Source organism: Pleuronectes platessa, chromosome 13 (assembly GCF_947347685.1).
Source record: "Pleuronectes platessa chromosome 13, fPlePla1.1, whole genome shotgun sequence".
In the NCBI taxonomy this organism is placed as follows: Eukaryota; Metazoa; Chordata; class Actinopteri; order Pleuronectiformes; family Pleuronectidae; genus Pleuronectes; species Pleuronectes platessa.
In genome coordinates this window covers 20609904-20636136 of record NC_070638.1, presented here as the reverse complement: position 1 = coordinate 20636136, position 26233 = coordinate 20609904, and the positions used below count along the sequence as shown (strand labels likewise).

Sequence of the window (26233 nt, the reverse complement as noted above, 5' to 3'; positions counted from 1 at the left end):
GCTGCCTCGTTCCCTGATGCTGCAGGACAAGGCAAGATCCTGTGTGGCCACTAGGTGGAGATATCCCTTCAGTGACAGCTGATGAGCTCTGCGAAGATGCGCCTGTCAGTGAAAGCTCTGTATTGATAACGCAGGCTCTCATCTCCGCCGAGGGGACTCTTCAAATTGAATTCACAGCAGCAGGAACCACAGGCGGCTGTCAGATGTTTGCTGCTGCTGATGTAATGTTGCCTCAGCAGATTCATCAACTTCCATCCCTGCACATACAAGTGACTGGGTTTTTGTTTTCAAGAGAAAATCTTACTGAAAACCACTTTATCACTCATGATCAATGGATTGTATTTATATTTGATATCACTCAGCCGTTTGTTTGTGTGTGTGTTTGTGTGTGTGTGTGTGTGTGTGTGTGTGTGTTTGTGTGTGTGTGTCTGTCTGTGTCTGTGTGTGTGTGTGTGTGTGTGTGTGTCTGTCTGTGTGTGTTTTTGTGTGCAGGTTCCGGCTGTGGGCAGTAGACAACACAGGGCGCCGTTCCAGTCCCAGTGAGGTCACCATCAAAAGTCCCTGTCCAACTGTGGATGACGTCAAAGCTCAAGGTGAGGAAAGAGACGCAGACTATAGTCCGAGAGGTGACTCATCGTTCGGTTCCTGGTCGCAGGTGGCTCACGGAGATTTCATTTTTCAGCATGGAACATTCGCTTGAGGTGATAGTGATACAGGAAAGAAGAAAATGTCAACAAATGCCACAGCTACTAACGTGTTTTGCATGACAGATGTGATTCCATGATTCGTAAGGGAAATTGAATCGGTTACATGGATTTTCCTCTTGTTTTAAATGGCCAAATACACAGTATTGTTATATCTCATTTGAAGGCACAGACACTCTCTTTCTGTTTTACACATCACAAAATAACACAGACGTTGACGCATGTGCACTTCAACCTCCCAAAGTTAGTAGTAACGGTTGTTACAGTAAGTGCATGCAAGTACCTCTCGCAATATAATTGTAAAAAAAAACAATGGAAAGATTGACAATATTTCTATTATTATCCCTTTATTTTTTATTGCAAAAAAATGGGCCAGGAGAACCAGATGCCCATCAGGGAACTATGTTTCCTCTGGCTACAGGGCTGATTTACACTATTTATGGACATAAATTATGATGCAGAGTCGTAGTGGACGGAAACATTCTCCACCCGGGGGAAGAAGCACATCAAGCCCAAACAGTGTCGCCAAAATAGCAGCAAGTATTGTCCTGTCCAAAGAAAGATGAGTCGGTAACTTTAGATCTTCTTCCTTCCTCTTCCCTGGAGGATTGTTTGGTATCCAGTAGCACCAACAGAGCAGTTCAGCTCAACAGGAGGAAGCTGTTTACTGACATCCACCATTACTTCATATGCACTGTCATCTGCTGCTTCCGTGCTAGGGAGCGTCGCTTAAAGTCGCTGACCTCTGATTATCTTTCTCCGTCCAGAAATAGCCGACAAGATCTATAACCTGTTCAACGGCTACACCAGTGGGAAGGAGCAGCAGACGGCCTACAACACTCTGATGGACCTGGGCGCCCCCACGCTGCACCGCGTGCTCTACCACTACAACCAGCGCTATGAGAGCTTCGGAGAATTCACCTGGAGGTGCGAGGACGAACTGGGACCCAGGTACAGTTTTCACTTTACTCTATTTTCTGCTCAGATTTGAATACTTCGATATTTTGCCCTCTGTTCTCTCTGTTCTGTCCAGACGAGAACACAAGCATTGCCAGGCCAGATGTCAATAGGACACATTGTGAACTGGCTTTTTGGGCTTCTTCTCCTCAACTGGTATGTCTGATTGTGAAATGGGATCTCACTTGTTATGTAATGTCCTTATCCGACCCAAACCTTCACGTTGCAAGAAAACAACAATTTGATTTTATTAACAATCACAACTTTAAGTGAGAAATCGATTAGGGTAAAAAAAAAGTACAGGAGAAGTTGTTTTTTTCAGCCAATTAGGTGAGCACCTTGTTAGACTTACTGCTTCATGCCGTCCAAAAGACAAATTCTGTTTCACATCGTAGTAAATCTATTCCACCATTGAGAACCCCAATTACAGCAAGGGACACAGCGTTCACATTACATCACACGTCACATTTGAGCCAACGCATCTCGGCCATTGTTGTTGTTCTCACTACACAAAGCAACAGTGGGTATTGGCAGAGAAGGCTTTGATGATTTTTGGGGAAATGGTTTGGCTGTGCACCTTTGCAGCAGGCCTCTGTGTCTGATGCTGCTGTAGATAAGAAAGGAAAATGTCAAATACAGTCAGTCTGTCAAACAAACTCTGTTTGTGTTTCAGAGACACCCATATTCCTGATATGTAAGCTCAAATCCCACATTCCTTCAAGCAAATTGCTTGAAAACTTTAGCTTTAGCTTTATGGACAGTTTATCAAATGGACGCAACATTATATCAAACCCTGTTGGTCTGTCCTGGTTCAGACTTTGACATAATACACAAGACATGATACATAAAACCAAAAGACTGCAGGGACGTGTTTGCCGCCCTCCTACTGACAAAATGTAATCTGTCGTACTGAACTTGTGTGACTGACATTGACGCTCACAGACACTAACATCCCAGCCCGGATGCAGGATTTAAGTGGCATCAAGAGTCTGGGTTGGAACGGCAGACGGCCCTTTCAAAATAAAATAAAACATACAAAATAGTCCCCAGCAATTTCAAATATGTTGGAAAGCCAGTGCCCTGATTTAGCTGTTTGCACTTCATAAAAAAATTTAACATATGGCAGATTTGGACGGGACTGAGGTTACAGATACGCTCCATTAGTGACTACTTACCCCCTACTGCCGGTGACCAGCTCCTCCAACACTAACAGGGGTTTGTAGACCTCACTCAGAGTCCAGCTGAGTGTCGCAGACATATAATCAACTGTGCCAATCAATTCATAACTCAATAAATCATTAGAACTGCCTGTTGAGGTTAACGTATAAAGCATTTTCTACATTTTTATGCTGTTCAATAAATCCGTTGAAAACACCCAAAGCAACCTTGGTCCGTCTTACATGTGTTTCCAAAAGGAAATAAAAAAAACAAAAATGAAAGTATCTATTTGTGAGCCATTTAAACAGATTTATGTCTTCAGTAAGAATGAATGGGCTCAGGGCTGAGTGCTACAGACAGGTCAGAAGGTACTGAGAGATGGTGTAGCACATTGCTGGGGTTTACTTTCAACAGCAAAAAGATGGAATATCCCCAGTGGTATCCTGAACTGTTACACACAGCGCTATCTGATATAGGGCACACCTGCACATCACCGACTGACTGTTACTGCTCCTCTTACTTAAATGTAGCTGTTGAACTGACACAATATAATATATAGAATGACTGGAAGACAATCAAAGGTCTTTCCTATCTATTTTATTATTCGAAGAAGTAATGGGGGAAGTACTCTAACATTTTACTGAAGTAAGATGAAGGATAAGATAGACAAAAACCACCACTGACTAGAAATGAAAACAAATGGGGAAGTCATGTCATGTTACAGACACACAAATGTGACACATGTTTCTTCACCTGCTTGCTAACTTATAATTTGATGTTAACCAACACAAAACAGAAGCAGAATTTTTGTCGTTGTTCCTTTTATTATGATAAGGAAAGTGGAGCGAGGCAGGACATTTAGGGAAGAGAAACATGTGGATATGCAGCAAAGGGTTGATGGATTCAACCCTAATGTAATATTTGGCCAAGAAGTTCCTAAATAGAGACACATGACGATATGAAATGTGCTTAATTAGTGAACGTTAACGCAACCCGCAGCTCTGGTCCGGTCAAAGAACTTGTTTTCCCATTTTATTCTTCTCTTCACTGGCTCTTCCTCGGCTCTCTTTGACGCACTGCATGTGCCCTCAATCCTCCAAAGGTCGACTTCCATGCACATCGCTGCCCCCCCACACATCCTTAAACCCGTACTATCTGTTTGCACGTGCCAGACTCACCATCTCTGTCGATTGGCTTGAACAGTGTTGGGTGGCTCAGTCCAAGCCACTTTTTCTGTTTCCCGTTTACAAAGCCAGGGCTGTGCGTAAACACCAGTTTTTTTTTTTTTCCAACACACAAAGAACAGACAGCTCCTGAACTGGAAATAATGTTTATTGGATTAGAATCAGCTGTTAACTCCACCGCTTACGCTCTGAAAAGCTACCACACTTTATTACTTCTCTTTCCAGAACGTCACATCTCAACAATCGCTGCTTTCTCAACACAACACTAATGAATCCTCAACATGACCTGTTCACAAATACTCTCTTATGTACACAAACACCAACCTCTGAGGCCTGTAGCTGCTAAACGCTCCGCTGTGTTCCCCTGCTGGTTTTGAACTGTGTCTGGCTGTTTGTGTGCTGCTCACAATGATCCACATGACACACAACAGAGGGCGGCAGTTGTATTCTTCTCTCCAAACAAAACCAAAACAAAAGGTAATCCTATCTCTCCAGAGACTTTCCTTCACACCTTTCTTTTTTCAAAGCGAGCTGTGATTTGTTTTCCGTATTGCCCTTTATGCTTTTTTTTCCCTCCAACACAATTACAAACACATCCTACAACAGCTCACGCAGCCAGGTCTCCATGGTATCGGCCCATTGGAAGCCCCGGCGGTGCCCAGCTCGTGTTGAGACTCTCGGAGGTGGGCAGATGTGCGGCTCCCGGTCTCTAAAGTGCTGTCTTTGATTGTGGTCGGTTGTCTCTGTGAGTCGCTGTGAGGGAGATTCATTCAAACAGAACGAGAAGCCAAGCGAGCTAAACCTCCACGACTTCCACGAGGTCACTCAGAAAGGCACAGCCCGGGAGCCCCCTGAACTTCCCCCCCGACCTCAGGATAAGCGCCCGTAATGTTAAATTGTGGCCTAATGTTTTATAAATAGAGCCATGTGTCCGATATAAAATATACTTTAAAACGGCAGTCTGTGGTGTGCCCTTTCACTTTGGCAGGTGAAACTGATAATCCGAGGCTCCCTTAATTCTCTCTGTTTCTCGCTCTGTCTGTGCGTCCCCCCCATCCCCCCCCCCCCCCCCCCCCCCCCCCCCCCCCAGCCAACCCAACTGAAAGGTTGTTTTTAATAAGGATCACGCTGGAAAGAGTTGATGTAATTGAGGGAGTTGCTTCTGAAGTGTTCCATTAAAATACACTTAGATTAACAGCCCCCCAATTTGGTTAAAGGGAGGGGTGATTAATGTTAATAAAGGCACCTCAGAGCTGGAAAAGCGGCGGAGAAGTGCATTCAAGGTGAGGCCTAGCAACAGGGGAAGGAAGTATAAACACGGTGTGTTGAGCCAAGTCATCAAATGAACATTAGACTTTCCTACGTATCTGGATTGTTGTGACCAACCTGAGTTGTGTGCTGTCTACTGTTACCAAGGGAGCGGGCAGACGGAGGGGTTAACGGCCTCACGGCTCCGTGGCGAGCGAATCAGCGCTGACAACTTTCCTGCAGCGTCAGACACTTTGTTTCTCTGACGTTATGCGACCACTCGGAAAAACAAATGCAGCAGATACAGTAAATGGTCGCGCCGAAAGCCAAGACAGAACACGACTGATATATCCTTTTTACCCAAACAATGGGAATGCAAAGTTTTCGGACTCCTCAAGTATCAAGTATTGATGTTGGCCAGGTTTTATAACGGCGCCTCAGCCAATAATTTGTTGGTATAAAGTCTCACGGCATTGTCAGCCTGATAAACCGTGAGCATCTGCAGACTTGCTACTATTTCATTGACCTGTGTAATTCCTCAGGGTTCGGGAATTTATTGACGAAACTCTTGCTTTCGCTGTTTTTTTGCTGCTGTGATTAGTCAGTGTTTGTTATTGTTTCTGGATTTCTTCATTTTAATCGTCTCAAAAACCAGACAACCCAGACATCCAGAAAACTGCCAGGCTAAAGGTTTGCGCTCGTGTAGCTATGTATACAATGTATTTTGTATTTAGGCAAGGCAGTTTTATTTATAAAGTACATTTCATACAAAATTTTCAAGCAAAATAAAATATTGAAAAGAGATGAAAGATTAAAAGAGGCCTTTTAGCAGTTTCCAGTTGTCCTCGTTCAGTTCTAGTATAAACCAGTTTACCTAAGGTTACATAACATTTTATTGGTCAGAGGAAGACATACATACACATACAATATGCCCTAAATCCTTCTGCAGAGTCAAATAGTCAGAAAACCTAACACGGCTCAGATCAGATAGTGGATCTCAATGGGTAGAAACAGTCAGACGTGATTGTGTGTGATGTATTTCCAGTGGATGTCAGAATGTAAAATCAGATTAACAGAAAAGGAAATACCAGAAAGTTATTTCTAACTCAGCAAAGCAAATTTCATTACATATTAAAATGGGATCGTCTGAAGTTGATTGCTGCTTTGATTGCATTACAGTATTCAGTGTCCTGAGACCACATCCACCATTACACTGCATCTATCAGATCCAGAGCAACGTTTAAAAGGACAGTTCAACCAGAAATGAAAATTCACTCGTTATCTACTCACCATTAAGCCGATTGAGGGAAGCCTCAATGTTTTAGTGGCTAAGCTAGCGGACGTAGCAACACGATGGCCTGTCAGAGGGTCCCTGAATGCACCTTGTACGGAGATATCAGAGGACATTTAGGCTTAAATGTCGGTGCTTGCAGACATTGACTTACTGCATTGTTAATTGCGTCATTATTTTGATATTACGTCTTTGTCATCACCGAGCTTTGACCATTGTGTCTCCCTGAAAATTAAAAAAATGCTTTTTGAAGGCTTGGAGGCAGGGCTAAGATAAATGGTAAATGGTTTTGTATTTATAAAGCACTTTTCTAGTCTTGATGACCACTCAGAGCGCTTTACAGTACAGTTTTACATTCACCCATTAACACACCCATTCATACAGTGCATCTATTCGCAGCACTTAGTTATTCTAGTGGGGGCCATTCGGGGTTCAGCATCTTGCCCAAGGACACTTCGGCACGCAGATGGGTCAGACTGGGGATCGAACTGCCGACCTTCAGGTTGGAGGACGACCACTCTACCCCTCAGCCACAGCCGCCCTACTCACCCCATCATCCCCAGACATCATAAACACACAAAACAATTGGATTCTATATTTCTCCAGTAGCAGCACACACACACTTCGTCAACAGAAATCATAGGAGCTTTTCACATCTTCTGACGGCCAGGACCACAGTCGGTCGTCCCATACCGTTTGAACCAGGTGGCCAGTTCCCGTGACAGCTGGGGCTAAACTGTATCTGAGGAGCGTTGGGATAGAACCGATGGTAAAGGCAGCAGATGGAAAAGAGAGGATGGCGGAAGTCTCTGAATGGTTGATGATGTGGTGGCTCAGGGGTTTAGTGGCATCACCGATCGAGATTCCCTGACATGAGCAGGCGCTGGTGGAGGGTGTTGACCTTAGCCAATACATACAAATGTCATGATGTACGGAGATAGTCAATAGTTGACTGTATGTAAGCATCGGCCCTGCAAAGTCCAAGACCGTTTGAAACACTGTGTTACGAGCCGTGTTCAATGCTTAAAGGTATTAGTTAAAAGTTTTAATATGTAGATAAACGTGATATTTATTTCAAATGGTTTTACAGCTCAGAAAAAACATTCAAGTATGCAAGATCGCCTTATTGATCAATCAGCGAATGATTTTAACTTCAAACCAACAAACATGTTATTTCCCCTTTTTTGAACTGCACTGATGCACTTTAATCAAATCACAAAGTGATTTGTGCTATGACGGCATTTAAAAACCATCCACGAGAGCAGAGTCTGTCCCGAGTCTAGCCAGCCTTTGTTCTTCATGACAGCTCTTCAACGAGTCCAAACAACTGAACAGACACAAACTGTCTCACACACAACTTACAGACCACAAACACAAACACAAACACACACACACACACACACACACACACACACACACACACACACACACACACACAAACGCACACACAGTTTCATCTTCCTGGATCAGCTCAGCTTGTTATGAGGAGAATTCCCCCGTTTCTCTGCCACAAACACTGAGGGCAGAACAAAGCAGATTTTCATTAGCCAGTCAAAATACAGATAACAAGAACTCTGCACCGGCTCTGACTCAATGTAAACTCATATCGTCCAAGTAAACAACATCGGGAAACAAATGAACGAACAAATGTGGCTTCATCTTTCTCGCGGCAGCAGATATTCAGATTTGATGTTTTTAGAAACGTATCGAATCTCCCCGACGAGACCGATTGGCATCCAGCCGAAGGGCTTGTTGTTTTTTTTACATCCAGCCATCGCGTGATGTTTTGATTCAAACTCTGAACTTACAGCGAGGGTGTCCCACCAAGGCCTGACACTTTTTCAGCCGAGGGGCAGGACATTGTCATGGCCTGGGGAGCGCTCATCATGTGAGGCACGTCGCGTGGCTGTTGACTCAGAAACGCGAGATGTTTTGGCTGAAAGAAAAATCCTCGATCATGGCCGTCGCAATCCCCACCGTGTCCTTGCTTGGAATCTGTGCCCTTTGATGAACCGAGAATAATTAGATTTTTTTTTCTATTTTCTTTTTGTTTTTACATGACAGTCTTTCTAATCAGAGGAGAGCTTGCAATAATAAGTATTGTTATGGTTGGAATTTCTCTCAGGAAATCGTAGTCCTAATCGCAGCAGACTGTTTACCTTGCTCTCTGACTTTTTATAGTTAAAAGGACGACAGAAATACACACGGTTAAAAAAAGAAAGACATGCCCTTTCAGCCACTCGTCCAGCAGTGATTTATTGGTTTGTGTGATCCCGAATAGTATTACAGATTCTTGTTTAAATTTCCAGGAAACATCTCCCATTATCAGTATCAGTAATACATTGTTATGGTATTACTTAACCATTAAAATTACCTCATCTGCCCTCACTAGGAGAGGCTGCGGCTTTGACTGAATGGTTTTTTCCTTTTTCATTGCAGAACTGAGCTTGGAAACAGATAAACATGGAGTCTAAAAGTGGATTATTACAGTATTACTGGAAATTATCAGGTTTAAAATACACACATCACAACTGGCCCATTTTACTGTCTGCTGTTAACAACAATAGAATAAAGGAATATCAACAGTCTTTCAATTATATAAATACATTTATATATATATATATATATATATATATATATTCTAACTATGACATTTAGATTTTAGCAACAGCAAACTCAACACTCATTAACTAATAATTGATTATAGTTATTCCATGGAAAGTTGTATTTAGTGTTATCTGTAATTCACCCTTAAGCGTCTCCATACATATAATTCAATTACAGATTTATATAAATGCTTAACCACACAAAGGATAAAGTATATACGAGGCATTCAACAAATCAGCTGTATTGTTTTTATAAAAATATATATTACATAAATTGCGTTGCTGTGCCGCCGCCCAGTTGTAGCCGTTCTTTGGATTTCAAAATAAATGGTCAATTCTACTTAAGATGAAACAGTCAATGTGGACACATAACTTTAAAGAGACTGAAGAAATAGAAAATCACAGGTCAGTGTTATTGTAATCCTGTTTGTGTGTCAATGCATCAAATCCTGATAATTAGCTGGATGACAGAATGACCCACGTTGAAACCCAAGGGATGGTGATGCCTGAAGCCTGGGGAAGGTTGGGGATAGGAACTGAATTTATTATCTGCAAAATGCACAGAGGTGTTCACGGTCCATTAACTCTAGGGAAAGCTGAGCCTGAGCTGTTTATGTTCACATTTGCAGGCCTGAACTCTTACTCCCTCTCGTTGCTGGCACACTGCTGCAGGTGGATGGTCCATTGTGCTTGTGTGCACGAGCATGGGGACTGGTTGTATGCCCAGCGGACCGGCCTTGAACCCAACCTCAGTGTGTGTGTGTGTGTGTACAACTGACATACTGTATATTGCCTGTGTATGCAACTGAATGAGTGTCAATCCAGAACCTGTATCCTTTTTTTTGTGATATATTTTAAAGATGATTATCCCACTAGACCATCACTGTGTTTATAAAACATGTTTTATTTGTTTTCCTTACAATATCAGCTTGGGAGAACTAAAGTGATGAATAATTTTTTTATAGTCACACTCAGAGCACTTGGTGGAAATAATGGAAAAATGGTGGTTGCGGTTGAATATTTAAAAACGTCACCTGACAGGACTGATTTGTTTCTACGTTCAACCACAACCACTAACTTTCAATAGAGTGAACCTCAAGTGATGTAGTTGCTTAAATTTCACCACAATTGAGAAACAGGATCTCCATTTTCCAGTTTCGTATAAAACCATTGACAAACATAATATTTTGAGTGTGTGTGTTTGTGTGTGTGGGCTCACTTGTCATGCAAATGTACATGTAAGTGTTACCATATCTGTCCGTATGTATGAACATGTACATATTTCTTACGTGTGATTATAACACTGTATCTCCATGACCGCCTTCATGTGCACAGTCAACCCCACACAGAAGTTCGGGGGGTGATGGTTTCTCTTAACAGCCGCTCACATATTCTGTGTGAGGCTATTTTCCGCTCCGATGGATTCATGGTGACAACCGTTGCTTCTTGGAACCAGCGGAATGTTGAAAGAATAACAAACCACATTTTTTATTCTATTTTAACCAAATAAATATCCAGATTTCCTCCGACCACTGAAAAATGTGTGGCAAAATAGTGGATACACGAAGAGGTTTCAGAAGAATGGTCTGAATGACGGCGTGGCAGAGAACTACCAGTGTCAACAGACGGACCCACAATGAGACTGACGTCATTTAAACTATTCTAGTTTCCAGAGCAGAAAACAACTCTGAGGCCGTTGAAGCTGTTATGGTTGCATCGACATGAATTTGCCAAAGAGGATGTTGTCCTGCTGAGTGTCCATATGTACGTATGACATTCAAAACACGCTCCGATTCCAAAAACAATCCACGAACATATGCAAAGCGTTTATTAGCCAGGAAACCCCAAGACGGATGTTGCTTCTCACGTATCTCTATATGTGAAACAGTTTGCAAATTACGCCAACAGCAATAGCGCAGGAATACGTTTGACCCAAAGTGTTTGGCTGATTTGAAAGGAGCCGCGGTCTGTTGCAGAGCACAGGCTACATTCTTGTTCCAGAATAACACGCACACGTACAACACATAGCAGGAAATGCAGCGCAGCGTACATAGTATTTACAGAGCAGCAGTTGATTTGGAGTCTGTATAAGACAGGAGGTGGAAATACAGGAGAGGAATCTACAGGCTGCAGCGTCTGTATTATTACAGTGTGAAAGTCAGAGCCAAGTTTTAAAATGAAAACAACAAAAGACTTTGACAAAATCACGAATCAAGAGGCCTTGTGGGTTATCTTTTGAACGAGAGTTTGACGAGAGGATATTACCTTGCCACAGAGACTGGAACACACAAGTTACAAATACAGAACAGATTTTCTTGCCTGTTTCTATTGGCTGGTTCTGTTTCAGATGGAGGTTCAAACACAGAGCAAACTTCAAGTCAAAAAGAAATATAATCATATTGTAAAGGACTGGGTTAATGTCTATGTTTGGTTTTGACGTATGTTCAGTAAAACACTGTGTTGAAGGAGCGTTCTGATATCCTGAGGGTCAGTGAAGGGGTCGGGGTGGGACATGTGACTGTTTGGACCAATAGGATTAGGTTGATTGGGGAAGTCAGGCTCTCATTGGCTGGTTTTGTTGGGGATCAGGGGCCAATGAGGAAGTGAAGGGTTGTTGATGTGTGCGAGTGACGGAGTAAGAGCGAGAAGTGGACATGTTCGTGTAAATGATAATAAAAGTTACTAAACAACGAAGAACTTCCTTGTCCTCTGTAAGTGGGGACTCTACATATGTACTATATATATACATAAAAACAAGAGTCTTCCGGAGATGAGGTTCTCAGGTTTTGGGCAAATGCCCAAAACCTGAGAAAGCAGATTTTAGTTACATGAAGTTGTAATATTTCCCTCATTGATATAAAACAGCCAATTAGTGTTTTCCAATGAGAACTGTAGACAGAAAATCATCCAAAGTAGCAGTGACTTGATTTTTTTGGAGAGAAAGTTGATGTTATGTTTGTGAAATTGAATGTTATGAGTGCTGTTAACATCAAACCAAAACTCCATCCACATCACCTCAGGCAGAGGCAAGAACATCATATTTGTTAAAACCAGGACAAAGGGCCAAAGTACAAACTGCACCTGTGTCCTCTGCCAACAGACTCACATGTGAAAAAGTCATCACACAAGATAAACAACATGAGCTAATTGATTGCCCCCTGGTGGGTGGCTGCAGTAATCAGTCTGGCCTCCTCCATGTTAGTAGATGGCACATTAACCAAACTAAAAATGCAAAGTAGACTTCAAAATTGATAAAAAAAATGACGTATTTTGTTATTTTAGGTATAGTTCTTATCACATTGAGTATATGTCCAAGTGAACATTTTTCTGATGAGTTTAGATTGAATTTGTTATTAATTAATTATTAATCAGTTATTAGTGAAATGTCTTGTTTAGCAGCTGAGTAGTAAGAAGTGGAGACACTTCATCTATGTAGAAGCTGTGTCTGAATTCAGGGGTTTCAGCACCGCCACCTTCATGGGCTGCGTAGACCCTGAAGGCCCAACCGATTGGACGACTCATGATCCGTGCCACCAGCTCGTCCTGTCCTTATTTCTGCTGCCTAGCAACAGATCTGGAGTTTTTCACCCCATGATGGCATGTGGGGGTTTAGGGTTAGGGGTTAGGGTTAGAGAACCCCTTACCCCTAACTCTTACCCTACTGAAACATCAGTATGATTTGGCTTGAAATGTAATGTTCAACAGCCCAAGCAGTATAGACTTAAAACTGTCACCATGAAGTCAGTTCAGTAGCTTTTTTCAAACTTTTAAACATCATATTATCTATTACGTCTATATCAAGTCTTCTATTAAGTCTCGGCATCCATACCTGCACCTGGCATTGTCACTACCTGTTGCATTTATCCTCACCATCATCAGTCTGTGTTCATCATCAGCTGCATTACCTCCACTGCCTGCATCTCCCTTTTCACGGCCATCTTTGTTTCTCCTCGTTTCCACCTGCCTGTCATTGTTTCCTCGACTCTCATCATCACCATCAGACCGAAATCAGGTCTAACCTCATGACTACCAGGTGAGAGACTAAGATGATTCATTGAACATGTTTTGCTTTCACCTGCACATTTGCCATCTGAGACTGAGTGTGCCGGGAAATGAAACTGAAGGAAATGGTAAAACGTTCATGAATAGACAAATGCCCCCTTTTTTTTTTGCAGCCAGTCGGTGTGTTCATTCATTTCCTCTCACCGGTGCATATTGACGGACAAGCTGCTTTGATGTGTCGTCAGCTCATCAGTGTGATGGTGAGCTGTGGACGTGGTGGCTCCGGTGCGTCCAGCAGACTTGTGGTTTTTTGTCCAAATGGGGACGAGGTGCAGTATAAAGTGCAGGTTTGGCTGAGGAACGAGGACGGAGTGTGTGTGGAATGAATGAAATCTCCCCCCTGCTGCCGCTGTCTGACTTCACACAAACATCTGACAAGGTTTCACCACGAGGGCCAGACAGGCTGCGCCGGCCTCGCTGGTTATTTATTGCGCTCCGTGTCCCTATGAGATGTGTTTATGTGAACTTTGTGCATCAGGTTACTAATGGAGATGATTTCTCAGCTGGCCTGGTTTGGCCAAACGACACCGTTCACCGCAGTGTTCCAGTCGACCATGAGCTTGTTTTCCTCCACAGGACAAACCCATTCATTTTTTGTAATTTTTTTTTCATTCATATTTTCCACTGCTTTTACTTTCATCATTCCTGCCTGGACCTCTAGCGGCCTTCGTGTGCTTTGGGTCAAAGCTGGAATGTGTCAGCTAGGGTACAGATTAACCCCGTGAGCTCCCTCGGACAGGAGGCAGCGCTGGACGGTGCCCAGGTTAGATAGATAGATAGATAGATAGATAGATAGATAGATGGATAGATAGATAGATAGATAGATAGATTACTTTATTCATCCACGAAGGGAAATTAAATCGTTATAGCAGCCGGTATATTTGAATACAATAAAATACAATACAATAGAATAAAATAAAATAAAAATATTGAGGTAGAAAGAATAAAAAACAGAAACACAAGATAAATAGGTAGATAAGGTGCAGTGGCAAGATGATGGTAATAGTACTGATGATATGATGGTAATTTTATTGTTAGACAATGATATAATATGATATGATATATAGTAGAGGTATAAATATAAGTATTTGACTATACAATAGATAATATAATATACTATGAGTGTAAGAATATGTAGACAGAGTGTGCAAAAGACAATATTATTGTATAAATGATATATAATATCAATATGGTTTACATTAACACATATCACATATGATGTGAAGTAAGTGTTCCAGTATATGGAGCGGAGTGCTGTACAGGGTACACAGTGCAAGGAGACAGGTATATTTAGTGCAGTTCTGTGATGGTGGCTCTGACAGAGGTAGATGAGTTGTACAGTCTTATTGCGGTTGGGAGGAACGATTTCCTGTATCGTTCCTTAGAGCAGCGGGGTTGAATGAGTCTGTGGCCGAAGCTGCTCCTTAGCTTGGTCTCTAGGTTCTGTCGAGCACTGATGTCATTCTGAATCGACAGTGTGATTTATGGACTGCCGACAGTCGAGTGTATCTGACGGCTGATGTGCATCAACGCTGAGAGTCCAGCTCACCTTCCTCCAGGCGCCTTGGCAGCGTCCGTTTCACACACTGCGCTGCACCTCCTGGTTCCTGACCAGCCACTCGACTTGTGCGAGGGATGTGTGGACTGGGAGAGGTCGGCGATGTACAAAGCATTCTGATGCAAAGAAAAAAAGCATCAGAGGTGCAGAAATGCAGGTGTTCACTGTTGTTTTGTTGCAGAGAAGAACAGTCCTCACCCACCTTCACAGACCAGGTCACAGGTGGTTGTACTTTTTAAATCAGGGGGATCTTGATTCCATTATGTAAAGTAACAAATGTTCATTTCAACCATATTGGAATGTATATTTTGCCTGTGAGCAATTTGCAGAACACTCCTGTGCACATGATGTATTCATCTGGTCTCAATACTTGCACATGCAACATGGTGAAAGAGCGTTTTTCTCTCAGTGCTTTGTTGCAGGGTTTTGAATGATGATAGAGCCTTTCTCTCCACCTCATGATCAATTTGTGGAAGTGATAAAAGCTCACCCACATTAATCCGGTGCACTTCTTGTTCCAACAGGAAGGCCAGCCTCATCCTGTCCCAGCTAGAGGAGCTCTCCCCCTGGTGTAAGGGTCTTCTCCAGGAGCAGAAGATCGGCCTTCGCAGGATGTCCCTCAAGTTCCTGTCCTGCCGCTACACCGACACCAAGGCTTTCGGGCTGAACTGGGCGGACATGGGCCAGGACGTGCACAAGGCCTGCGACGAGCAGACGCTCACTGTCATGTATAACGACTACGGTGAGCCCAAGGAGCTGTAGATGTGTTGGGAGGGTTCAGTTTGGATGTGCACAGGAATCCAGGAGATCTGTCCAACCCAACAAAGAAACAAATGAAATGCAGGTTTTACTCATATGTCTATTACATTCATGCAAAGATATGTGTTTTTAATGTGTCACAAGCAAATACTAAACATTATATGAATGTTCTTTATTCTGTTAGACTTTACCACATTATTGATCAATAGATAAATAATGTATTCACCCTGAAGGACATTTAGGCATCCAGTAGCTTAAAATACATATTTGTGTCAGGAAAAAGACTCAAGAATTAAGAAAGTACACACAAATGTGTCAATGGAGGCTGTGCAAAAAAAATACAATTAAGAAATATAAAAAGAAGGTTACATTCTGTTTTGTGCATATCTGAGTGGAACCTGCCATGCATTTTATTTCACTTTGTCTCTTTGCTGGATGAAACATGCTCCATCTTGAACCTTTGATACTGAGGGAGAACATGTTTTGCTTTTTGACTCTTTGTTGAAATACCGTGACAACTACATTTGTGTAGCTTAGATCAGAATAGTCCTTTTTTTGGCTTCTTCGTTATTGTAGAAAAAAAAGTTGGATGTGAGACATAAAGTCTTAAAAGGCAAGTTTTGATATCAAACTGATGGATAGTGATTGTGACTTCCTAAGGGCCCCACATCCACCTGTACAGCCTGGATAGAGTTAACTGCTTCTTGGACCTGTCTCATGATCTAACTCAGCACTTCTGTTTCTTTGATCATTTTACATGAGTGATGGACCCAGGGAGGAAGGGATGCTGTTAAAGATTCTACAGTTATAACTCATCGTAGCTGCGTCTTCACCTGTACATTCCAGCCATTGTTAAACATCTTAGCGGTTCACAGCTTCTGGTGCATGTCATATGGTTTCTTGTGAATAACTGCAACACGCGGGGCCGAACATCCATTTCAGATTGGTGCTTGAAGCTGTTTTTTTCATTTTCGGCGTGTGCTGCTTTATTGTGTGGGGTCACAAGGACATGAAGACGTGAGGTTTTCCACCATCACTTCCATTACAAACTGGCATTTGTGTTTTTTGTCACAAACGCTCACAGGGAAAGACACTGTATATAAGCAATTGTAATGTTGAGACAGCGGGAACAAAACCAGTATTTTACAATGTGACCATGTTTCTATGACATCTTAGCAGTTTAGGCTGAAGAGATGTAAGTAGAAATGTGAAATAGAGATGTAGATAACAGACGAGGGAGTTACTCTAGTAGTACAGACATTCAAAATAAAACCAGGCGCTTTATTATTATTATCTTACGCTTTTATTGATATACCCCGCTGAATGTAGTATTGGATTTGCTTTTGTAAAGGAAGCTGTTATGAAGTTATGACTTCAACTGAACAACAGCTCAGTTCATTACCTCTACACTTTTTAATTTGTGAATAACAATTTTATTAATTTTTGCGAGTATTTCCCTTTTGAATTTTGCAGTTTTCACATCATAACTAATCCAACAAATGAACTCTACTCTTAAAAGTGATGATTCTGTCTTGAACCTGCAAATAAAGTGTCTTAATGTTTTCATCTGCTTCTCTTTGATTAAACTTCATGCGTTTACATTAGTTCGAAAGACCTTTTTGGCATCTCCACTAATACTGTGTGTTTATTGTGAGTATATTAGTATTATTTGTTTAATTTCACTCCATCTATTATGTTTCTCTCTGTGGTTTTATTACTGTGCTGTGGCCATGTTGGAGATTAATGTCAAAGAAATGCAAACACATATTAGCTGTTGATTTCTTTTAATAAACCTCATATGTGAATACTAAAATAAAGGCTTGTAGATTTTTGTATAGGCAGTATGGTATTTCATAAAAGCGTTGCATTCTAGCACAGTACTGTGTTTCTAAGCAGGTGTTTTATATACGCCTGTTGTATAAACATGTACAGCAGGTGGTGTTTTACAACAGTTACTTCATGTGTGCTTTAGTAGATACAATATTGTCCTGTAATATCTGCTGTGTAGCTTAGTCTTTGTAATCAGATCAATCCACCGATTCCAGTTTGAAAGTGAAGAGCAGTTTCTTTTCTTTCTCTTGTCTGATTGTGATTTAAAGATGCTCATGACTGGATTTGTTCGTTCTGAACTGGTATTGGTTGTTGAAAAGACGAACATGATCTAACTTGATCTAACAAACTAGTAAAATGAAACCATCGAGCAGAACTCAGGATGAAGTGATGAAATGGAGACCTCCTGACATTTGAGAGAAATTGAAAGCAACCCTCTACTATCTGCATGCAAATATTCTGTCTATACTGAATGTGGCATCATGACCTTAACTTTTTCACTTTGATCTTTGCTACTTCAAAGAACAATAAAGAATATATTATGGAATTTGGGTGTGTGTGTCTGACTCTTTTAAATCTTATTGAAACGGTTTTCTCTTGCCAGGTTTGCGAAGGAATCATTTTATTTCACGTGAACATAAAATGTGAACATTCTAGTAGCACTGTTACTGAAGTGTCCTGGTCCTCGCCCTCCACACGTGTCATGCTGGGAACTCACTCTTAAAAACTCACCTGGACAAAGATCCTGAAGTGACGTGTGTGCTAATGCCAGTTGGTGGTTCAATCCCCGGGAGCACCAGTCTGTATTCTGAGTGTCCTTGGGAAAGATACTGCACCGCAAACCGCCCCTGACCGCTGTGCTGATAATGTATGAATGGTGTGTAATGGAAAAAGAGCTGCGTATGGAAGAATGCTGTATGAAAGTGTGCATGAATGGGTGAATGCCACGTGTCCTGTAAAATGTTTGAGTCGTCAATAAATCTCTAAAAGTAGCTATATAAATACCCTTCATATACAAAAGTTGGTTTTGCATAATCCTGCTAACAGACAGATCACAAGTTGTGCTTTGAACTTTATTTTAAAAAAAAATGTCAACCTGATCCAGGTTTGGATAGTACATAGAATATAACCACACAGAAAACAGTTGAAGTCTAATCTAATCTAATGTGTTGATACATGTCACATTCTTCCTGGCTGCAGTTGGCCTTATCAACAAGGCCCAGGACCCCCACCTGACTCTGACTTTTATTCCCCCCCCCCCAACACACCTCAAGGATGTGTTAAATTAACACATTATATTATACTGCATTACATTGCATATTGCAATTTGACACTATTCACTGTTTTGCATTTTGCATTTCATTATTTACTTCACTTTTTATATCTTTTATCTTTTATATCTTTTTATTTAGATATGTTTATGTCTAAATAAATGTCACTTTGTATAAATATTAGAAAAAGTGAGTAAATAAGAAGTAAATAGTGAGTAAATATATAGTTTTTTTTTTATTGCTTTTCTTATGTGTGGTGTATTTATTGTGTTTCTATGTTTCTATGTTCATTGTATGCACCAATTACCAGAGCAAATTCCTGGTAGGTGTAAACCTACTTGGCAATAAATACTTTCTGATTCTGATTCTGATTCTGAAGCATTATGTCCACAGTGACAAGATGTCTGGTCAGCGACAGCTCAGAGAAGTGTTGCCCTCACTGACTTCACGAGGTAAAGTCGAAGACGTGCAGCACCTCTGCACTTCCCAGGCTTTAGTATTTCAGTTTAAAAGCCAGTGTACACACACACACACACACACACAAAGGTCATTTCCTGTTTCAATGAATACAAACCACCAAGAAACACATTGTATGGATCGGTATAGAGTAGCTATTTATTTCATATCGAGTATAAAGAACAGTAAAATATCACAAATAACATGATTACATAGATACAATTTTTGGATGTGGTACTTCAACACTATTTCATGAGAAAGGTGATGTCTCTGACTTGAACCTGACAACTCGCCTGAAGACGAAAAATAATCCGACTGGATTTCCCAAAAGTATGATCTCAGAGATTTGTGGAGCGTTGTGCGTTCTGTCCTGACACAACAGTGTCTTGTGTTTGACCCAGCTCATTGTATTTTTTATATTTCCAAATCCAACAGGGATTGATGACACAACCCATACAACAAGATTTTTTTTTTTTGTGAGAGTATTATATCAAATGTGCAAGCCCTGTGCACATGTTGTGTGGTAAAAATACATGTTTGTGTTACTGAATTTGTGATATAAATAGAGTGTAGATTCTGTCACTAAAGTGTGATCTAGTAGATATGTTAGGTGATCCAAATATATTAGTCTGTACAGATATGTATCCTCTAACAGCTACATGTCAGGGGGAGATGGTGGGGAGAGGGATCTGATGCACAATGATAACAATTCTAAGTAATGCCAGTTTCAGGTTTCCTTTGTTGGTCATGAGAAGGGATCCAGTTTTAACCAAAACATTTTGTGTAGTGGTACTGAAATAATTCTATACTCATTAGTCTTCTGTGATGCAGTATTAGGGTCACATGAAGAAAGAAATATTCAGACGTGTTGTAATATTATGAGCATAAGTTGTAATACTATAATAATAAAGATGTAATTTAATGAGAACAAATTATATTACGACAATAAACAAAAAACTACATTCTTTGGCAAATTAGCAGCATTTCCGCTCCTTCCAGATTCAAAATGTTCATTACTAATCACATTTTCTCGAGAAACTATGAATTCCCCCTGAACAGGTGCACATCGGTCGACCACTACCAAACATTTCTTCCTCCACAAAAGAGGCAACTTCCTCCAAGTCTGTCTGGTTTTCAAATTTCTGATGATTACGATACTGTGGTGATGATGAGCCAATAGATTAAGTATGTTGCTATATGTGCAACTTATACTGAAGTATAAGATTTTCCACATCTTTTGATCTTCTGATATTCCTGCTCTCATCTGACGCACAGGCTAAAATCACTTTATTCTCGAAATTTTTAAGCCTTTTTTTCTCATAATATTACAATTTTTTCTTAAATAAATCTCAGATCAATCTTTTCCGTGTAAGTGGCTCTAATACTTGGTCGTACTCTTCCAACTGGATGCTACAGTAAACACATTTAGTAGCAGTAGCTCCTTGTTGTAATGGCTGTGCATGTACTGAACGCTTATCAGGCTCATCTAGTTCTTCTGTTCTCCTCGTCCCCGGGCTATTCAAGTCCAGAAAAAGAGTTGAATGCATTTACAACAGTGACTTGATCCAATTATCATGACTTGATTTGTACAGGAGTGGATAAACTGACTCTTAACCCTATTTGAACCGGACCTCAGTGTTTTCTTAGTTAGTTTTTCAAAACATCATTTTTTCTGTTCTCACACCGATCCAGCTGTGAGGATAACCCTTAACTTTCTTAACGGGGAAAGGAAAACATTCAAATCCACATGTCGATGTTTAAACCAACGTGACTCATATGTGATGCTTTTTATCACGTCAAATGAAAATAGCCTTTTACTGCACAAAGTCTAACTTCAATCACATTCTTCACATTGTAAAATGATCAAAAATGAATAATTTGACTGTTTGTTGTGGTGCACAGTCTGTGGTTTGACTGTGATTCACACAAGTTCAGCTTCTTTTATCCCTCCATCTCACTGCATTCCTCCTCCCGACTTCTTGGCTTTGCTCTTATTCTCCTCGGCGTCCGGATCACGGCAAGTGCACTCATCCTGATTGCAGTCCGCCCCAAACTGAATGACCTATGAGTAAACAAGCACAACATTTAGTGCCCAGCTTCCCAGAGTTGCTACAGATCTTTCAATCTGCTGCTGGAACGAGCGGGCCCGTCTCGCGCAGATTTAATGTTTGACCAAACTGACAAAACCAACATTGCATTTGGTCGGTTTCCCTGTTTGAGATGATCTGAGATCAATCTGATAAAATCCTACTTCTATTTCCAGTGGAATTAAAGAGGGACAGAGAAGACAAGGAGTACAAAAAGCAGCAGGGCAGGAGGAAATATTACATCAGGGCTTTCAACACAAGTAGAGTCACTAAAAAATGCACAAGTTGAGGAGGCTTCCCAAGCGTACTGTTACATTTCAACTGTACCAAAGAGTGCAACCTTGAATGGCAAAAACAGACAATAAAAACTAAATTTGCTTGAAATGGCCGAGCAGCTAGAGAACAGTTTTGTGCTGAAAGTTAAGTACTGCTTAGTAACCTGAGAGTGGTCTTAGATTTGTTGTGTTTCCTCACAGTTTCAAAGAGAACTCCTACAGCCCCCTGGAGGCAGATAAAGTGCACGATGTCAAATCATTCAACGTGGCCTCTGAATGGCGAGAAACCTTGAGGGTCTGTGGAAGAGGGAGGGAGGAACGCACCGCCATGGAGGTGAACGGATGAACACATGTTAAGAATCAACAACAAGAGGCTTCCAGCTCTTGTCTAGGAAGCGAGCCATCACCACAGGTTGCAAAATAAACTCTGGTGCCCCGCGAAGCAGTCTGTTGCAAGAAATGTAAACACTAGCTCCTGGAGAGACGGAGTGAGAGGAAGATTGAGAGAAGGGCAGGGAGAGGGAGAGAGCCGGGTGGGAGGCAGAGAAAGAGAAAAAAGGATGACGGCAAGGGAGTTGAGAGTGAGAGTGGGAGTGAGCAGCTTGTCGATTGCGTGTGCTTTTCTTTAAAGGCCCGGTGATGGTTTCACTGACGGCTCTGGACGGGCCGCACAAGGCCGAGCTTCACCTGAACCGTCCCATTTAAGATAAACTGATGCTTCCACTAAATGCTTCCTCAACAGCTTCATCTTGATTCAGTGACGCCTCCGATACCTGCCAACAACCCTTGGACGGGCAAAGCCTGTTGTTGCCTCAGCCCTGGAAACAAAAGTCTTTTGGCCGTCGCGGTGTTTGGATTAGTTGCCTCAATGCTGTTTACTGCAACTTCTTCCCGAACAGAATTCTTTTGGAAGAAACAGTTCAAAGTAATGAATTCAACCTTGCAACAATTAAAACATAAGAAAACATGGTCTAATAGTCTTTGCTGCTTTTTACTACTTTGGCACTTTGTCAGGAGAAAACCGACTAAAGTTCACAAATCAGAGGGAGGTTGTGTGTCTGTTCATCTTTTCCTCTGGACCTTCGCCCTGTTGACCAATGACTGGATTCACACCTGAATCCTCTCTCGTCTATCCTTCCCTCCTGTCACTGCTGCTGGTATCGCTGTATATAAAACAAATGCTGTGTGGTCCTGTTTGACTCATCCAGACCCACACAGATATGAACTTTCATATAATCTGATGTAGTTCAGATTCATGTGGCTTATATTGCCAGGAAAAATCGCTGTAGTGGCCTTGATTCTTGCAGAATAATGTGAAAAGTCTGACTGGAATCAGCGTGTGTGTGTTTGTAATGGTGAGTATTGAAACTGTGGCAAATTGGCATGAAACGTCCCGTCTCGTGACTTTTTTCTCGGGTAGCGTCAGAGAAATCATGTAGAGTAGCTCATGGTGGCGTAAAGACCTGTAATTTCCCAACCCTGCTTACGTCAAACCACATCGAAACAGAGGGTACTGTAAACAGCCCCACCATCCACCCCCGCATTACCGCCAGCCGTTCCATCACTCTGCTGGAGCCCGCGGTGGCACTCAGGATGCAGACTCTCGCCGCCGCTTAGTTCACTTCCTAAGAACGACCCCTGCACGCCCAGCTGCCGTTTTACAGCGTCCGAGTAAAACGCGGATCAGACACCTCGCCGCTCCCCCCCCTCGTACCCCCTACCGACCCATTCCCCCTGTAAAAGAGCAGTTAGTGGCAGCCTGGCAGCTCATTTATTATGACGGCAGCCACACACTCACTGAACTCCTCCGTTTAGGAAGGAGCTGCCAGTGAGTCATGGCGTGCCACGGACGTGAAGGAGACAGCCGGGGCTCGGCCAACTGTAGGCCATAGGAGTTAATGGGCAGGGCCCCCTGAAGACATGTCATGAATAAGTGGCTGTACAGTAGCCAAATAGGGTATAGTAAGAAGGAGAGGGGGTGAGTTAATTCCTAACTGTCCACATGGGAGAGACGTTTTAGTGCAGGCTAAGAAAAATAGGAAAGAAGACGTGTTAATGCAAAAGCAGTTGAGGGAATGAGCGGCCTGGTTTCCACCACTTGACCAACCCTCAGTAATATCCATACCATTCCTCCCAGTATTTACATCAATCATTTAGAGCAATTGATGAAATATTTGCATCTTGTTGCGAGCACGAACAAGTTATTCCCTGGGGGAGTTTGTTCGGACGGATAAACACAAAGATATCTGACATATTCCTCAAACTGATGCATAGGGTTATTTAAGTACAACATGATTAAATCAGATAAGATTATAGGCATCACACTTAAATATCTGTATCCTCTCTGTCTTCTGAAGAAGCTTTTATATGAGTGGGTTCTTTTGGGACCACCGCCAAAACAATAGAGTGGGATTTGTACTCTCATCTGGTGAAACTGTTATAAGCTGCTTTCAGACAGGCACTGAGCTTGACATTGTCTGGAGTGGCTGTATGTGGGAACACAAATGTCCGAGTGAGGGCCTCCGGGCATTCTCCAAAGTTCCTCCAGCCAATGATGATGTCTGAGTGAGCCGTTTGAAGAACACAGCAGGAGATTACCTGAAGGACTCCCTGTGAGCGGGCGGGTGTGTTGACGATGATTTGAACCCGCAAAAAAACAAAAGACAAAAAAGAATAGAAACATCTCTGGATGAAAAAGGGAAGCCAAACGCACAGAGGACCTCTGCGAAAATGTCAAGAGAGTAATTGGTGATAAGAGTCGACACAAAAACACGTTAATCCCCACAGCGGAAATTCACCTGAACGCTCAGGAGAATTTTGTGCATCTCTTGCTCCGTTGTTCGCGTGAAAGGCAAAATGTCCGAAAACGATTATAGTGTAATAGGGCAACATCACACCTGTATGTTAAAACCATATCCAGGTGTGTTCTCTGTCCTGAATCCTGACTAGTTCCCTCTGCAGTGGAGCTACCGCTAAATATGAGAGGTGAGAAAGTGTTTAGCAGCATGGGGTAGTGAAAACCTGCTTATTTACCCATTTGAGTGGAAAAGCCAGAGGGTACAAGTCTGCTCTGTTGTAAGTACAGATGAGGGAGACTAAATAGGTGCAGTTGTTAGCAGGGGAGAGCGGAAAGCGGCAGGGATCTGTGTTTGTTTGTTTAGCAGAAATCTTTTGCGTAGCGGCACAGCGCTCGGGCCAAAAGAGACGGATTTCTACTACTGTAAACAGGAAGAATCTGGCTTTGGAAACCAGCTTCAGCTTCTAAGCTTGGGCTTGATTGCAAGATATGGGGCCGAAGCAAGCCAAACAACACTTGACCACCACCATTCAAAACAATGTGGATTGAAATCCTAAGTTGTATTATTGGATATTTGGGTCTTTACTATTAAAACCAAATAGAAAAGCATTATTTTCAATCAATGTTTTTACGCACTGGCAAAAAGATTGACTTTTTGCCAGTGCGTAAAAACATAGCAGGCAGGGAAAGGAGCGCTGGAGATGTTTGTGTACCTTTCTAGTTGAGAGAGTGGACGGGCAGCAGTCTCCCCCGTCGTACTGGCAGTAGGCCCGGTTGTTGGTGGTGTCGCACCAGCCGTCCCCTCCAAAAGGCTGCACACAAGTTACAAACAAGAAACTGTCAGTGGTGTGAGGAACCGATAAAATACACACTCACACAGCATGAAAGGCCAATAAAAGAGAAAAAAAACGCTCTCCCAGAAAGCAGATTTTCAGTAAGTGGCATACATTTATATTCAGTTATATTGTTTCAGAGCAAATGCCCATGGAGAAAGAGTCAGTCATATGTTTGCAAGCAGCCTTAGGGATTTATTCAGCACATGGTTCACATGAATTCTTATTTCATGTGGTTGACACCAAAAATTCCCCAAACAGGAGTTAGCGCTTTGAGCAGCTTGACACTTCTTGCTGCATTAAGCTGCTATGATAGCGACTGGACCACAATGATTGTCTGTTGCAAAACATAAAGAAAATCCCCCCACGTAATATTTGAAAAAGCTGCTGACATGAATATTGTTTTTTAAATTGTTATTTACAGATTCATGATTTCTCTGCATGCAATGTTGTTGCTGTGGAACATGTGACCCACCACTACGCTCAACCTCTGCTGTGGAAGGTCAAGCCCGGGAAAGAAGTGCTCATTACTACTGGTTGTGTGTTCACCCCTGTCCGTTTGTCTGTTGGTTTGTTGGTTTGTTTGTTTGTCTGCAGGATAATGCAAAAACACAGTTTTCCACAGAACTTGGGATAAGGAGTCCAATCCGATGAGATGCATTGAGTCTGATCTTACAACACTGTGATGGGTTGTAGACAAGGTAGAGGTAAAACCATCCAAGTCATCCAATGATCTACCAAATATCTCATTAACTTAAGCTTGCATCAAACGGGTCATTTGTCTAAGACATAGTATGATGTGGATGGTTATTTTATTGATCGTATAATCTAGACCTAGGCGATATGACTTTAAATCAATATCAAGAATAATTTCCAACTTTTACCTCGATTACGATTGATGAACGATTATATTACGCTTGTGTGTTGTTTCTTACACTTCACACATTTATTTAGGTATTTATCAGAGGTGTCGGATCATGAATCAGGATCATTCTGGTCACTTTAACCCTGAGGTCCTGGCTGTGCGTGTCACGTTACGTCTCATGGTGTGTGTGCTGGTGAACTGTGTGCCCATGAACTGTTGAGCCAAATAAAACAAGCACACAACAAGTAAACTTCAGTACTGTTCAGCTCCTAAATTCTGATTAGTGATGTTT

At 41.9% G+C, this 26233-nt stretch overlaps 2 protein-coding genes across 2 annotated transcripts in view; one reads left to right on the top strand and one right to left on the bottom strand.

Moving 5' to 3' along the window:
* Positions 1 to 17838, top strand: part of astn1 (astrotactin 1) — a 421252-nt gene extending 403414 nt beyond the window's left edge. The window contains exons 22-24 of the mRNA XM_053438754.1: positions 493 to 593; positions 1472 to 1655; positions 15293 to 17838. Of these exons, the coding sequence (XP_053294729.1) occupies positions 493 to 593; positions 1472 to 1655; positions 15293 to 15530 (523 nt within the window). The 3' untranslated portion in view covers positions 15531 to 17838. The remainder of the gene's footprint in view (positions 1 to 492; positions 594 to 1471; positions 1656 to 15292) is intronic.
* A 1633-nt stretch (positions 17839 to 19471) lies between these two features.
* pappa2 (pappalysin 2) overlaps positions 19472 to 26233 on the bottom strand; it is a 64454-nt gene continuing 57692 nt past the window's right edge. Inside the window, exons 26-27 of the mRNA XM_053438049.1 lie at positions 24957 to 25055; positions 19472 to 21146 (exon numbers count right to left, since the gene is read on the bottom strand). Coding sequence (XP_053294024.1) covers positions 21039 to 21146; positions 24957 to 25055 — 207 coding nt within the window. The 3' untranslated portion in view covers positions 19472 to 21038. The remainder of the gene's footprint in view (positions 21147 to 24956; positions 25056 to 26233) is intronic.